At 33.4% G+C, this 14,096-nt stretch overlaps 1 protein-coding gene across 1 annotated transcript in view; it reads right to left on the bottom strand.

Annotated features, from left to right (window-relative positions):
* Nucleotides 1-313: 313 nt before the first annotated feature.
* SI (sucrase-isomaltase) overlaps nucleotides 314-14,096 on the bottom strand; it is an 87,493-nt gene continuing 73,710 nt past the window's right edge. The window contains exons 41-48 of the mRNA XM_070509554.1: nucleotides 11,850-11,998; nucleotides 11,001-11,085; nucleotides 10,861-10,917; nucleotides 10,136-10,260; nucleotides 7,298-7,386; nucleotides 4,095-4,144; nucleotides 3,694-3,861; nucleotides 314-861 (exon numbers count right to left, since the gene is read on the bottom strand). Coding sequence (XP_070365655.1) covers nucleotides 793-861; nucleotides 3,694-3,861; nucleotides 4,095-4,144; nucleotides 7,298-7,386; nucleotides 10,136-10,260; nucleotides 10,861-10,917; nucleotides 11,001-11,085; nucleotides 11,850-11,998 — 792 coding nt within the window. The 3' untranslated portion in view covers nucleotides 314-792. The remainder of the gene's footprint in view (nucleotides 862-3,693; nucleotides 3,862-4,094; nucleotides 4,145-7,297; nucleotides 7,387-10,135; nucleotides 10,261-10,860; nucleotides 10,918-11,000; nucleotides 11,086-11,849; nucleotides 11,999-14,096) is intronic.

Raw genomic sequence — 14,096 nt, 5'->3', positions numbered from 1 at the left:
GAGGGTGGAGCACTCATGCATGGGATTAGCGCCCTATAAGAATAGACATGAGAGAACTTGTGTCCTTTCTCTTTGCTCTCTGCATGTGCGGATACAATGAGGAGATGGCTCTCTGCAGGTTAGAAAGAGGGCCCTCACCAGACACCCAATCTGCTGGTTTGAGATCAATCTTTATCTCAAGTTCTTGATCTCAAACTTCTCAGCCTTCAGAACTACAAGAAATAAATATTTATTATTCAAGCCAGTCTATGGTAATTTGTTACAGCAACCCAAACTAAGACAATTTCCTTTTGTAAAATAAAGAAAACATACATTGTATATACTTACGCACATTTATTTTCTCTTTTGTAATTAAATGTACATACTAAGAAATAATTAAATCTGATGACAAATGTTGGTTCATAACTTAAATCTACTAAGCATTAAAGAAAATATTGTATGTACAATTGCACAAAAATTTCACTTAATTTAAAAAATTACTTGTTTTAATTTTTGCTTAGTTATACACAAATATATTTAGTAACTAGTTTACAGTTTTATCTGATACTTAGCAAGGGTAACTAGAACTATTTAAGTCCTACTAAATATGTTTAGAGAATTGAATCCAGGCTACATTAATATAATAAAATTAGTATTAATATTGAGGTATACTGTTCAATAACTTTAGATAGGTGTTATGAATATCATATTTTACACAATATAAGAAACCAATTAAGAGGGAAAATTATAAGTACAGTCAAACTTAGGTTCCACTGTTAATATCCCTTTTACAACAGGAATTGATGATGATCTTCATGACCACTTGATTTCTATTGGTTCATCTAGAGTAAAATTGTTCGGTCTCAGATCAATATTTAATATCTAAAAAAATGAAAAACAGTAATTAATTTTTTAATCAGAACCATGGTTTTTTAAAATAAAGACTGTGTCCATAAATAAATGTTCTCTAAGTAAAAAGTATATACTTTTCTTTTCTTTTTCATTTTGATGAATTTTTATTCCAGAGAGTTCACAATCATTTCAGCAATAATCTCACTCAATCCAGCCGTTATACAGAGGACAATGTACTCCAGAGAGGTAGAATAGTCATTAAAAGACAGTGGAATATCAAGTCTATTAATCAATTAACTTAATTTATATTACTTCACTCTTTCTCCATGACTCCTAAACATGAAGTTGCTCATAATTGCACTATATAAATCTCTATGCTTCCCACCCTCAAATATTATCCAGTCATTTATACACAAATTTAGATTAAAAATGTTTTCTTTTATGTCAGTTTCGAAGGGTTTTAGGATACTGAATTTATTATCAATGATTTCAATTTTGTGAGTATGACTTTCTTTCACTGGAGAGAATTTTGATTGGACCATACAGGGACTAATTATGGAGGTGACCAATTAAGCAGCTGTAGTCAATCATCTGTAATATTTTTATGATATGATGATTTCATTAGACTTTACCATTACTGCATTTTCTACAATATGCTCAGAAGACTCTCTGTGCCTTAGCTCAGAAAGTTTGTATTCAATCATCAAAGATGCAATATAAGAGGAAGAGAATCAATACTCCTTTACTCCTTACTGAATACCAGGCACTCTCCTTGGGACTTTATAAAATCTATTCTTCACTAAAGCACAGCATCTTAGGATTTATTTCCCATATTTCATAGTAGAAAATTTTAAAAGGTAAAACAAATCATTTTCTTAATATCCATTAGCCAGATTTGAAACTGACCCATCTTACACCAAAATATAACCTAATTCCTTTATACCAAAACTGAAAGGCAACAAGTACATCACACAGCTTCTAATACCTGCACAAAAGGCAACTTGGCGTAATTGTTACTAGGAATGTTTTAAAATTTGTATGGATAGAGTAACTAAACCATTCTTTACACACAATTCCCACACTCACAGAGAAGGGAAACCAGGAGAGAGAAGGAAATTGGCCACTCTCTCCTTTTTCCATATATCTATAAAGGCTTGTACAACAGTAAGTGCTCATGAATATTTCTTTTATTTAAATGCACAGAGAAGGAACTGCTCCATTGTTAATAGTTAAAATTAATATCTTCTTTTTGAATCATTGATGTAATAAAAAATTGTAAAAAAATTTTTCTTAATACTTAAAATTCTTTGTGAATGTGTTTGAAAGCAGTGGAACAAACTTTTCCTTACAAATGGTGTGTTTTTATGCCAAGTATTTGGTCAAAATGAGCTTGAAATAATACTTGATATGTTAAAATATCTTATTTGATGTTGTTCATCTGACTATATTTATTTTTATAATAAAAACTGTGAGCTTTATTCTTTACCATTGTAGTAGTAAGTAAAGAGCAAGAAAATATATAAGGCAAGCTACCCTTCTTTGATCTGATTGAACAACGGGCAGTTCAAAAAAACTAACTGATTTCTAATTGTTATTGATAACAATTGACTATTCCTGGGGAATTAATTTTCCTTTTAGGGACTCAGTTTCTTGGTTTGCCATATAAGACCACTGGACTAAATCAGTGATTCCCTTACTTTGGAGTTTTATAAACCAGTAAAATTTTAAAAAGAAGAAAAATGGGGGTTAGACACTGGGTTATCAACGATTACTTTACAGGGAATGACATTAAATATACAAAACTCTAATTTCCCACCCTTAATATAACTCAAAGAAATAAAAATATTTTAATGCCAAAGAAGCAATTAAGACTTAGTTCTATCTTAATGGGGAATCCCACTTGCCTACAGAATAGCAGTAACAAAAGGACAGGTGTTAAATTTCAACTGGATGAAATGGTCTCTCAGGTGCTGTTCAACTCTCACATCCTATAAAATCCATGAGGATCTAAGACTGTCCAAAACACAATTATTATATTTTTAGGTTGAAGTCAGTCAAACAACTATTTTGTAAATTAAATTCATCTGAAGTGATTGGTTGATTAATAGCTAGTTGCTTTTATTCAACACAAATAGGTATGTGCACAAACACCTACAGTGTTAGCAGTGCAGACAGACGTAGCCTTCAACTTGGATCAAACACAACAATTGTTTTCTAGAATACACCTTTTTTGAAATCCACCTTTACAGGACATAGTTTCACAGAATTTAGGATTGGAAGGAGCTCAAGAGATTGTTTACTTGCATATTCTTATTTAATTGGAAAGAAAAAGAGGGTCTAAAGTTATTTGTTCAAAGTAAGAAGCTAATAACTGGCAGCAACGGGACTTTAACATAAGAATCCTGACTCTTGGTTTAATGTGGGAATCACGTCCTCATCACCTGTATGTCAAATATTCATGGGTGCTAATAGATAGCTCTATTAATTTTGCAAGAATTTTCTAATATATTTTATCTAAGACATATTACATGCTTAAATGTAGACATTTTATTTTTGAAAAACAATAAATGTTGAGGCACTTCACCATATAGGGATAACAATGATTTAGAAGTTTAATGTAAATTTAATCTTGCTTTGATTATGTCTGGATAACTATAAAGTGGACGCCATTAGGTTGATTTGTATAACAAGTTACTAGAGATGATAATATGGGAATACATATGGAAGTTTAATTAAAATGAATAAACAAGGAAGGTCATAGCTGGCCCGTAACTATGTTTCTTCAGGGCTGAGGAATATAAGATGTCCATGTAGAAGTTGTGAATAGCTCCATTTAAAAAAATATTTTCTTAGCTCACTTACCTCTTTGTCTGCTTCTTGCGTAAACTGAAGACTGTATGTATTTTCATCATATGTGAGATGAACCTGCTGAACAGGAGTCTTTCCTTTCCCCCATATGTTGATGAATCCAAGCCTCATTTCGCTTCTGTTTATGTAACCATTTTTCAATACAGTGCTTGTCAAGGTGGTCTATAAAGACAAAGAAAAAGTACCTTAAACCCCTCACTTGTGCAAACAATTAAATCTTTAAAAAATATATTTCTGTTAACCAAAATGTATTTCATAGTATAGAAAATTATTTCCATATTTGAAATGAGGTATGTCATATAATAAATAAAAAATATGTAAGTATAAAATACAGCATAAAACGTCACGTATTATTTAACACAATTGCATGTAAATGATCTGGCATGAATACATACGTGATTATAATTAAATTGTATCAAGAAATACAGGTCTCTTTCATAGGTGTCTGCAGAGAAAAAAAAGGTGATATATTTATATTTCCAGTAAATATTAATATATTTTGCTTCTCCTTCCCAGTCTGAAGGGTACCAAATACCATCAATGCATATCCGATTTTTCTCTAAGTTTATTTAAATTGTCCAAACACAGTCCAAGGATCACTGAAATATGAAGGATGAGTCACCAGAAAGGGGCCTAGAAGGAGAGGGTATTTGGTGTGTATGTGTCTGTGTGTGTAGAAGTCAACACTAAAGCAGTGACAGGCCTGAAACCACCTTAACACAGCTCCGGGAGGGTGGAGGAAGTACAAGAATAAACAGAATTGGGTGGTGACGGTGGTGTTCACTTACTGGCCACCTCAATGATTGACAATAATAAAATATAAAGGAAAATGAACACAGTGGTAACTTATCCTAGAGTCATTTGAGGAAAAATATTCATCTTTTAGAGATTATTACAGGTCAACTGAAATCAAATTGATAAAACACACGGTTTATATCCATCTCTTTATCTAACATATGATCTCAACATATTTAAAATAAATTCTAAAAATAATTTTACAGTCAGAATTCATTAAGTGCTTACCATTTGTAAATTCTAAGTACTTTATCACACTGCTTTAAGAGATATGTTTTACTATTATTCTCACTGTATAGAAGAGAAAGTGAGTCCCAGAGAAGTTAAATAAATGGCCAAAAGTGAAACATCTAATTATTATCAAGGTCTGGAATCAAGTCCAGTTTTTCCTGACTTCTAGATTGTGTTCAGATGTAAGACCACACCATCATGCATGAGACGGAAAGTGAAAGTAGACTCAAATGCATGACTGAAACAAGCGTTAGGAAAAGCAACAAATTTTAATTCCCTTTTCCACTTATACATGCCAGCATTGTATTTGTTAATCCTCTGAAAAATTGCTTAATTTTCAATTAATGTTGCCTATGCTAAAATTAAATGCTATCCTGCCTAAAACTTTCTTCTTTTTCTATACTCAAGTATGCATGGCTTATTTAAAATGCATTTTGAGGCAAAATATTTTAGTTTTAATTTTTAAATATACAATGATAGCTTAAGTTTTTCAGAGCAATTTTTCAAATATAGGACTATGAGATAAATGAAAACAAAAGTGACAGCTATTAGGCTATGAACAGTTTTGTTGTTTTTAATGAATAAGAGAAAGATACCACATATGATCTTGGTCAAGGGTCCACATATACCTATTTCATTAAGATAAGTAAGACAAGTTAACATTTTACTAAGCCACAACTTTATTAGCCAGAATGGTCAAAATTTACTTAATTTATACAAGTTTCAAGAGAAGTTTATTTTGATTTATCTTTGATTTTCTTTGAGAGAAGAAAGAATATGGCAGCAAATAATAATATTCGACACAATTTGAATGTATTTAAAGGAGGAAATCATTTAGATGAGTACCTATCAACTAGATTGACCAGCTTGCTGCGAGAGAAATCTTCTTTGGAGATTCTAATCTAATAAACCCAGAGACTCTAAGCATTTGCTGTGTATTGCTGTTGCTGTTTACTCAAGAAATTTCAGGGGATTATTTGAAATCTTTGTACTTAATAGTGACAAATATAATAAGATTATGAAATATAACCGAAAAAGTAGATATAAAGGTCCTAAACAATTTTGAATGCTTGCATGAAGAGATCACAGAGAAATATCTGAATTATACTCAGTTACTCTGCAGTGATGAAAAAAAATCTGCAATGAACATTCAATAGCGTAAAGGTCATGCCAAGTTCTGTCATCTGTATCTCAGTTTGATAGGAAAACCTGGAGAAAAAATTTTAAGAGAAGCTTTGTCTTCCTTGCTGTTAGAATAAATTGACCCAATTTGTTAGATAGTAAGACTCAAAGATCTCAAGACAAGGATGCAAATTATGCATACCTTGAATCTACACCCCTGGGAAACTGGAGGCAAATCAAAGTGCATCTTACTGGGCCCTGGTGAGAAAGAAAGGCTGCAATCCTTGTAGAACCTCAGTTAATGTGTTAACGAAGGTCACGGCCTAAAAGCATAGGATTTTAACTAACAGCAGTTGATTTCTTCACCTTCTGAATCACAAAATACTAGGGAGAGGTTTTTTTAATTTTTAAGAGTCTTGCTTATTACCATTTGCTTCTTATATCAACTTTCTGATATACTTTATTTACTAACAGGGTCCTATTTCTTATGGTTGCAGAATATTAACCATGATTTACCTGAAAAGATGAACGATATGTCTTCTCTATTAATGAAAAAATCTCTCATCTGTGGATAAGTTATTTAAATTGCAGAGAAATACCCCAGGAGAACTTCAGCTCCATGCAGATGTTAGTTTTTAAGACTGAGGTTTGTGTCAAGAAAACGTTCAGAACTCCCAGCTAATAGAGCTGGCACTGTTAATTGCAGTCAGTAAAACTAATCCTCTGCTGGTGTCTACTTAACAGCATGATAATCACGTGGGAGCATTTTGCTCAAAGACAGATTCCTGGACCTCTCCCCAAATTAGTGGAATTTAAATGGACCCCAGAATCTGCCTTCTTTACAAATACCCGAGGTGATACTGATAACAATGGTTGGCAGAGCACACACTGCCAAAAATTTAGCAGTTCAGCCTGGTCTGGAGGAACAATCATGGAGTAAATATTGATTTAAGTTTAAATCCTTAAACTTTTCACGTAAAAAAGTGCTGAATGTTAAAACAAAAGAATAGCCATAAAGTACAGAGACCAAATTGAGTTTTGTTGCTGGACTATCTCATGTTTTAGAAGCATCCTTTATGTGTCAACATGTACACTTGGAACACTGCTTTGCAACTGAATTGACCTCATACAGACTGAGTGTGTATTACGTGATTGGCATTGGGCTAGCTTTTGGGAATACAAAGATGATCGATATACAATCCTGGCCATCATAAATCTCTTAGTTATCCAGTCATTTACCATAAGGATTATTATATTTAGGATAGGAAGAAAGTCTTTAAATGTTTGCAACTATTTTTTTAAGTTGATTCAACCATTTATTAAACTGTTTTAGCTTTGAAGAATATCATTAGCCTTTTATTCAGCTTCCATAGTACATTAATAGGCAACATAAAAGTAATGTGAGATAATATGTCATCAACTACATTTATCTATTAAATGGAACACTCACTTATAGTGTCTCCATCATCCCAAAACAGAGATCCTTGTGCTGTATGATTGTCATCTGCTGCAACGATGAGCCTCATGTAATTTTGTCGACTATAAGAAAGAAATATAACTTTACCAATCTTTACAGAGTAGCATATGTCTTGTTATCATATGACATTCATATAATTATCCAAAGGAACACAAATAAGAATATCAATCAACGAGAATAAAAACTGTTTTAGACAAAGAAAATTAAAGGACTTTACTTTTATTACTGAGTTAATGGGAATGATGCAAACCTTAAAATACTTCATATTTAATAGAAAATATCATGCATATCTTTTGATCTCATGGGTTCACCTATTGTAACAAATTGGAAGTGGTCTCATTTATAACAATTAAAACCATATTAAGTTTATTGATATATGTATTCTTCTCTGTAGTAATCCTATCATTGACCATTAAATATGACACTATTTTAGTAGCATTTTGTTTTAATCTCCTATGACTTAATCCTTCCTCCCATTCCCAAACGTAAATCACTGAGTTATCATTGGAAATTGTTAATAAGAATGTGGAGAGTAGCTAACAAGTTATAAGTCTTATTCTTGAAATGGACAATACCTCCTAAGTTTGTGCCTGCACAGGCCTATCTGTGAACTAAATGTCTGCTTCCTTGCTCATTGTACAAGTGCCTTGGTTTGTCAGTCTCATATTGGTAAGGAAGGCTTTCTCAGGTAAATTATGCTTAGCCATCTGCCATTTCCAATCACAAATGAAGGCTGTACTGCCATGAAAGTCTCTTAAAATATCCAGACTATGTAGAATTCAAATCTCCAGAGCTGCTTGATATTTTCTATGTAAAGATGTCAGCATTTCTTAGCATGAATGCATATATGTATTTCGATTCATAGTCACTGGGGTAAAAGATATTTTATTAGTAACATTAAAAATCCAGTTTAACCCACAATTTTCCAACATATTTAAAAATTGAGATTAAAAAGAGTTTTTCAACTTGTATTCTACCCTGTATATATACCTAAACCTGATATCCTACTTACTCTACCCTCTTACACACACACACACACACAGAATGGCCTCTCTTCCTCTGTCACAACAAAAAGATTCTTCAAGGCACAACTTATGAATGGTCTCCTCCATGAAGCCCTCACTTCTCAGATATAATCATTTTTCTCCTCTTTACTCGATACCAAGATAGAAGACTGATAGAAATGGATCTGGGTGGTTCCAGGAGATAAAGTCTATGCACACCAACTGAGGCTGTGAGCATGTAGATCACCAAGAGAGTGGATACAACTTGAGAAGAGAAGAGAAACAGGGACTGAGTGCTCTAGAATCTCAATGTCTAAGCCAGGAATTTAGGCAGTGGGAGTAGAGACTCTGTGACTGGTATGAGAGATTCACCCTTACGTCAGTAACAGGAGACATAGTGGACACATGATCCCAGGTAGATTGGACATATTGCTGAATGAGACAAAGAGAATATCAGGTAAGGGGTCCTGGGGCAAAGAAGAGAGGGTCTTAGTTAGATGATCAGTTATGAATGGTAATGGATAGAAAATCTGAGTTATCTTTCATATTTATACAGGACAAGGCTGCTAAGAAACAGTTCTGGGGCCGGCTCCGTGGCCAACTGTTAAGTTCACGCACTCCGCTGCAGCAGCCCAGGGTTTGGATCCTGGGCACGGACATGGCACCAATCGTCAGGCCACGTTGAGGCGGTGTCCCACATCCCACAGTTAGCAGGACCTGCAACTAAGATATACAACTGTGTACAGGGGGTTTGGGGAGATAAAGCAGAAAAGGAAAAAAAAAAAAAAAAAGATTGGCAACAGTTGTTAGCCCAGGTGCCAATCTTTAAAAAAAAAAAGAAAGAAAGAAACAGTTCTGGTTCTTCTGTGGACAGAAGGGGACTTAGAAGTTTGAAGGAGTAGTGATATGGTCAATAGATATCTACATTTTCATAGACTAAAGTGAGTTACAGACTATTTCACAAGACTGACAGGGAGGCAGAAAAAGGGTAACAGAAAAGATGGAAAGAGAGAAATTTTCTGAGCAATATCTGCTTAAAGTCTATAAAAAGTTTCATTAAAAAATCATGTTTTAATGAAGTAAATAATATTTCTTTTCACGTCAGAGGCAGAAAAGACAAGGAAAACAGTTGCAGCGGCCATTTCAAATAAAAGACATTTATTTGTTAATACTTTTGCATATTTATACAGAGGACATTAAATTTCAGTTAGTATTTTGGACTGAGAAACTTACTATAAGAGGGAAAATTATGTTGGAAGATAGTTTTCCATGAGTTTCTTAAGTTTCTGTATATCTTGCATACAGAGGCACTGACAGTTTTTCATATGAACTATCTTTCAAAAGGATGTTATTAAAGTAAACAGTATTGGAAGACAGTGCAGTGTGTGTTTTTTAATTAGTTTGAAATTGTTTTTACCGTCCGGTATAATAAAGATAACATCTCCCTTCAAAGCAAAGAATGGACAAGTTTGCTTACAGCCCATTATAAAAGACTGAGTGTCCCTAAGCTTGGAGCTCCTCAGCTGAGACACAAACCTCCTGCATGTCCAGCATCCACTTGGGCCACTCCATGTCACCCTGGTGAGACTTGGGGGACAGGAAAAACTGAAGCAAACATGAAGCTCACATTTCTTGCAATGCCATGAGTAAGAAAGACTTTTGTCTCTGACCCAGCATCCATGGAACTGAGGCAGGCTAACTTGTGAGCTTGGAAATAGAGTAAACTCTCAGACCCTTTCTGGTTTTTGACAATTCTAGCATGATGTATCTCAAAATTTAATCTGAGCCCTGTAAACACTTTGCGTACCTGTAAAATGTGTTTTGAGCAGGCTCTTGACAAGGTAGGATGTGACCACCACGGACATGTAGGTTTATTTTATCTAAAGGAGCATCAAATACATGAAAATTTCCTCTGAAACCAATATCTTCGCCCTGGAAATGAGATAGTTGGAAGGTAGAATAAAAGAAGCAAGAAGTATAATCATCAGCAATATTGATATTTGAGGGGGCATATTTTTAAAATCAAATGATCTACTTTTCAACTTAAAAAATAATAAAAACACCTTTATTTAGGAAATCATGTTGTTTAAAGCATATATTTAATTCTTAGTTTACTGATAGCCTTGAAAGTAATTTACACTACTTGTTTTTGTGCTGCACACATGCAGAAAATGTATGGGGTTTTGAAAGGTCACAAAAGCTATTCCTGACTTGCCATCTACATTATTCTTGAAAGGACTGCATTACCTTTAGTGATCATTTTGCATATCCAATAGAAAGCACTGACCTTTTAGCATATAATGTGCACTTTCCATGTTTATTTGGTAAAGTAAATGAATAACTATATAACAAACTATGGCGGAATAAATTAACTCTCTTTCACTGTCTTAATTTGCTTCAGCTGTAATTAGCAAGAAATATCTTACTCTTTTTAAGTGGAAAGTAAGCCAAATATGTCATTAATAAACAGGCTAGACTCAAACTGTTACCCACTTCTGTTAGTCAATTTCCCAGAATTCCTTAGTTTCTTACCGTATGGTAATCAAACCACCGAGCATTAGGGACATAGCCTTGTACAACGTCAACATTCTGAAATTTAAAAATATAGTCATTAAGAACATGAAAATCAAGAAAAAATTATTTTGTGAACAAAATTATGTGGTAGGACTTACAGGTTCCATTACAGGGGTAACCATAAATGCCGGGCCCCACAAGAACTGCTTGAATATATCCCAGGTTGGCTTTTCATTAAAGAACCTTGATAAAATATTTACAAATAGTTAAATCAAAGAACTTTATCGCTTCGAATACTATAAAATAATTATTCAAATCACATTTTGCAATACGGACTTTTGTGGGTTGAAATGAAAACCAAACTAACAAAAATTCAAAAACAAGACTGTCACTTGGAATTCAGTGTGCAGTAGTACAATACTTTAGGAGTAAATCTAGACTACAGCTAAATTTCCTGGCAAAATGCAGAGAATTGTGATGGACAAGTAAGGCCAACTGAATGAGCAATCTCCTTTGAAGAGAACTCACAGAGGTACGAATATTAACCTTGCTTGGTAGAAGATCAACAAACTAGGAAGCAAAAATCATAAACACCGGGAGAGAACTGTGAGACAAGTGTGCTATAAGAATCTGGAAGAAACTTGATTTATTAACTGCTGTAAACTTTAATTTAAATTCAATCATAGTATAGAGGTAATATTACTTATGTCCAAGAAAAATTACTCAATGAAATTAAGGTATGTAAATCATCTAGAATAACACCTGGTATACTGTAGTTATTCCTAAGAAATATTATTACTTTTTAATAACTGATTATTGTTTAATTTTTAATAGCATATATTAGTCTGTTTATTAGATTTTTGTATGTTTATTAACCCAAAACGTATACTAAAATAAAGATGAAAAATTTTCCAATTTAAAATATTCTGTGTTGAACTATAAGAGATTAGTGAGTAAATTAAATGAAAGCTCTCTCTCTGTAGTAGGAAAACAATTTTTGCACTTACTCATGCAAAAGGGGTCGGATAACAGTGCCACCTTGAACATGAACTTCATGCAACTGTGTATAGAAATAGGGCAATAAAGTGTATCTAACATTTAGTATATCCCTTGACATTGCAGCAAAAGTTTCATTCCAGGAAGCAGGATCTTGTCTCTGAAACAAAGCAAAAAGAAATGGTCAATGGTCATAAACTCTTGTCCTTGTTTAAATCATAACTTTCAAACACATATTTGGAGAATCACAAGTAAGAAATAGTATTAATTCACTGTCAAGTGCTATATATTTTCTTCACAAAAATCTCATGCAATAATATTTATATCTCATAAGATTGAGAGTGAGCACAATATTAATATTTTAATAAGAAAAATGCAAATTAAGCCCATGACTTGATTTCGTTTTGTGAACATACGTAAATAGCAGTTCACATTTGAATAGGTGACATATCCAATTATGGTGATACTCAGTGTAGGGGTGAAAAGTCTAGGAGAAAAAGAAATGCTATACAAAGTGGGCTGAAATAGAGACATGCAGAGCCCATCATGGTGACCCTGCACATTGTGTGTTCTCATGAGAAATAAATAAATTAGAGTACTAAAGAATTAATAGCATAGGAGGAAGAGAAGACCTAATTAATGTTGAATAAAAGAAAATAACATGCCCAAGTCCGCTTTGGAATACAAACTTCAGGTAAAAAGACTAAAACTGGTACTGGAAAGATTAAAAGCCTGTAAAAAATGTTCTTACACTTACAGGTTAAAAAAATAATAGATAAGGAAAGTGATTTGTATTTTATATTTCAATTTGTACCAGGGGAACAAACAAAGCTGCCACAAAACTCGAAGGGGCAATACTTTCAATGTTTTTTGTTGATATCGACAGGAATGGGGCCCTTAAGAACTCTGCCATATCTACAGATTCCAATTTTTTTATATTTCAGAAGCAAGAAAGCTTGAATGATGACTGAGTGTTATCACTGGCATATGTAGTGTTAGAATAGGCAACAACTTGAAAATAAAATGGTCCAAGAACCATTAAGTTATATCTGATCCTATTGTTAACTAGTTCCAAAGTCAAGAAGAGGCAAAGATCGCATCTGCTGCTTATTAACTTCATTGATAATAGTTCAGTTTTAACATGTTGATACACAAACTTAATTCTAAACCATACATGCTAAATTCAATTATATTACCTCATAACTAAACTTAAGTTGAGGCTTCTGTTCCAGCAGATTTTTACACTTTCCTCCCTCCATTTCATCTTCTCAAATACTCCAGCTACATTCCCATCTTGAGGTCTTTCATTATTTCCCCCATCTGGATTTCTCCTCCCGCATATATTTACCTTGATTGCTCTCCCTCACTCAAGTCTCTGCTGTAATGTTAATGTCACTTCATTCAAGAGGACCTCCCTGAACACCCCTTCTAAAACAGAAAACCCATAAATCTCTATCACTTTAGCTTACTCTATTTTTCCCTCATATGCGTTTATTTGTACTTGATATTACATGTGTTTATAAAATTGTGTACTATCTCTATCCTTCCTACATTATATGATTCATTAGGGCAAGGACTTTGTAAATATTAAAAAGTAGACTCTCAATAAACACTCTTTGAATGAATCCCTGTCTGGGTTTTTATGTATTCATGCCCCACTCTACCAATATTACAGCTTTCTAAATTGCATTATTGACAACCAGTTTTTCTGTTAAAATATTCCTACTCCACCATATCTCTATTGCACAGTTTTCCAACTCTTCCAAATACGGTCCCGTATTATGGATATAACTCATCCTTCAAAGGCCAGCTATGTCTACAGCTCTTCCATGAGGTGAAATTTGCTAATTTATCTGTCCTTTGCACTTCTTCACTGAAAGCCAATATCACAAAATTTAACACTTAGTTAGATATTGCCTTTAGTTGTTCAAACTTTTCCGTAATTTTTAGTATTGTCTCCCCCCACTCAAAAATTGCCTCCAGACAATTTAGTAAAGTGAATAGTTGTGCCGTCACACAGAAATCAGTTCTCATGATACCCTTTTCCTTTTTTTTCTCAATTTCTCAACTCGTTTTAACATTTGCCTTTTAAATCTGCCCATTTCATGCATTGATACTAGTATTTCAAATGATTTTTTCACTTTTTTTTTCAACGTTTTGGGATTTTAATTAGGACATTTTTTTTTTTTAAAGATTAGCACCTGAGCTAACATCTATTGCCAATCTTTTCTCTTCTTCTTCTTCTTCTTCCCCTCAAA

The sequence above is a fragment of the Equus asinus genome, chromosome 5 (assembly GCF_041296235.1).
Source record: "Equus asinus isolate D_3611 breed Donkey chromosome 5, EquAss-T2T_v2, whole genome shotgun sequence".
NCBI lineage: Eukaryota > Metazoa > Chordata > Mammalia > Perissodactyla > Equidae > Equus > Equus asinus.
This window is presented reverse-complemented; position numbering and strand designations above follow the sequence as displayed.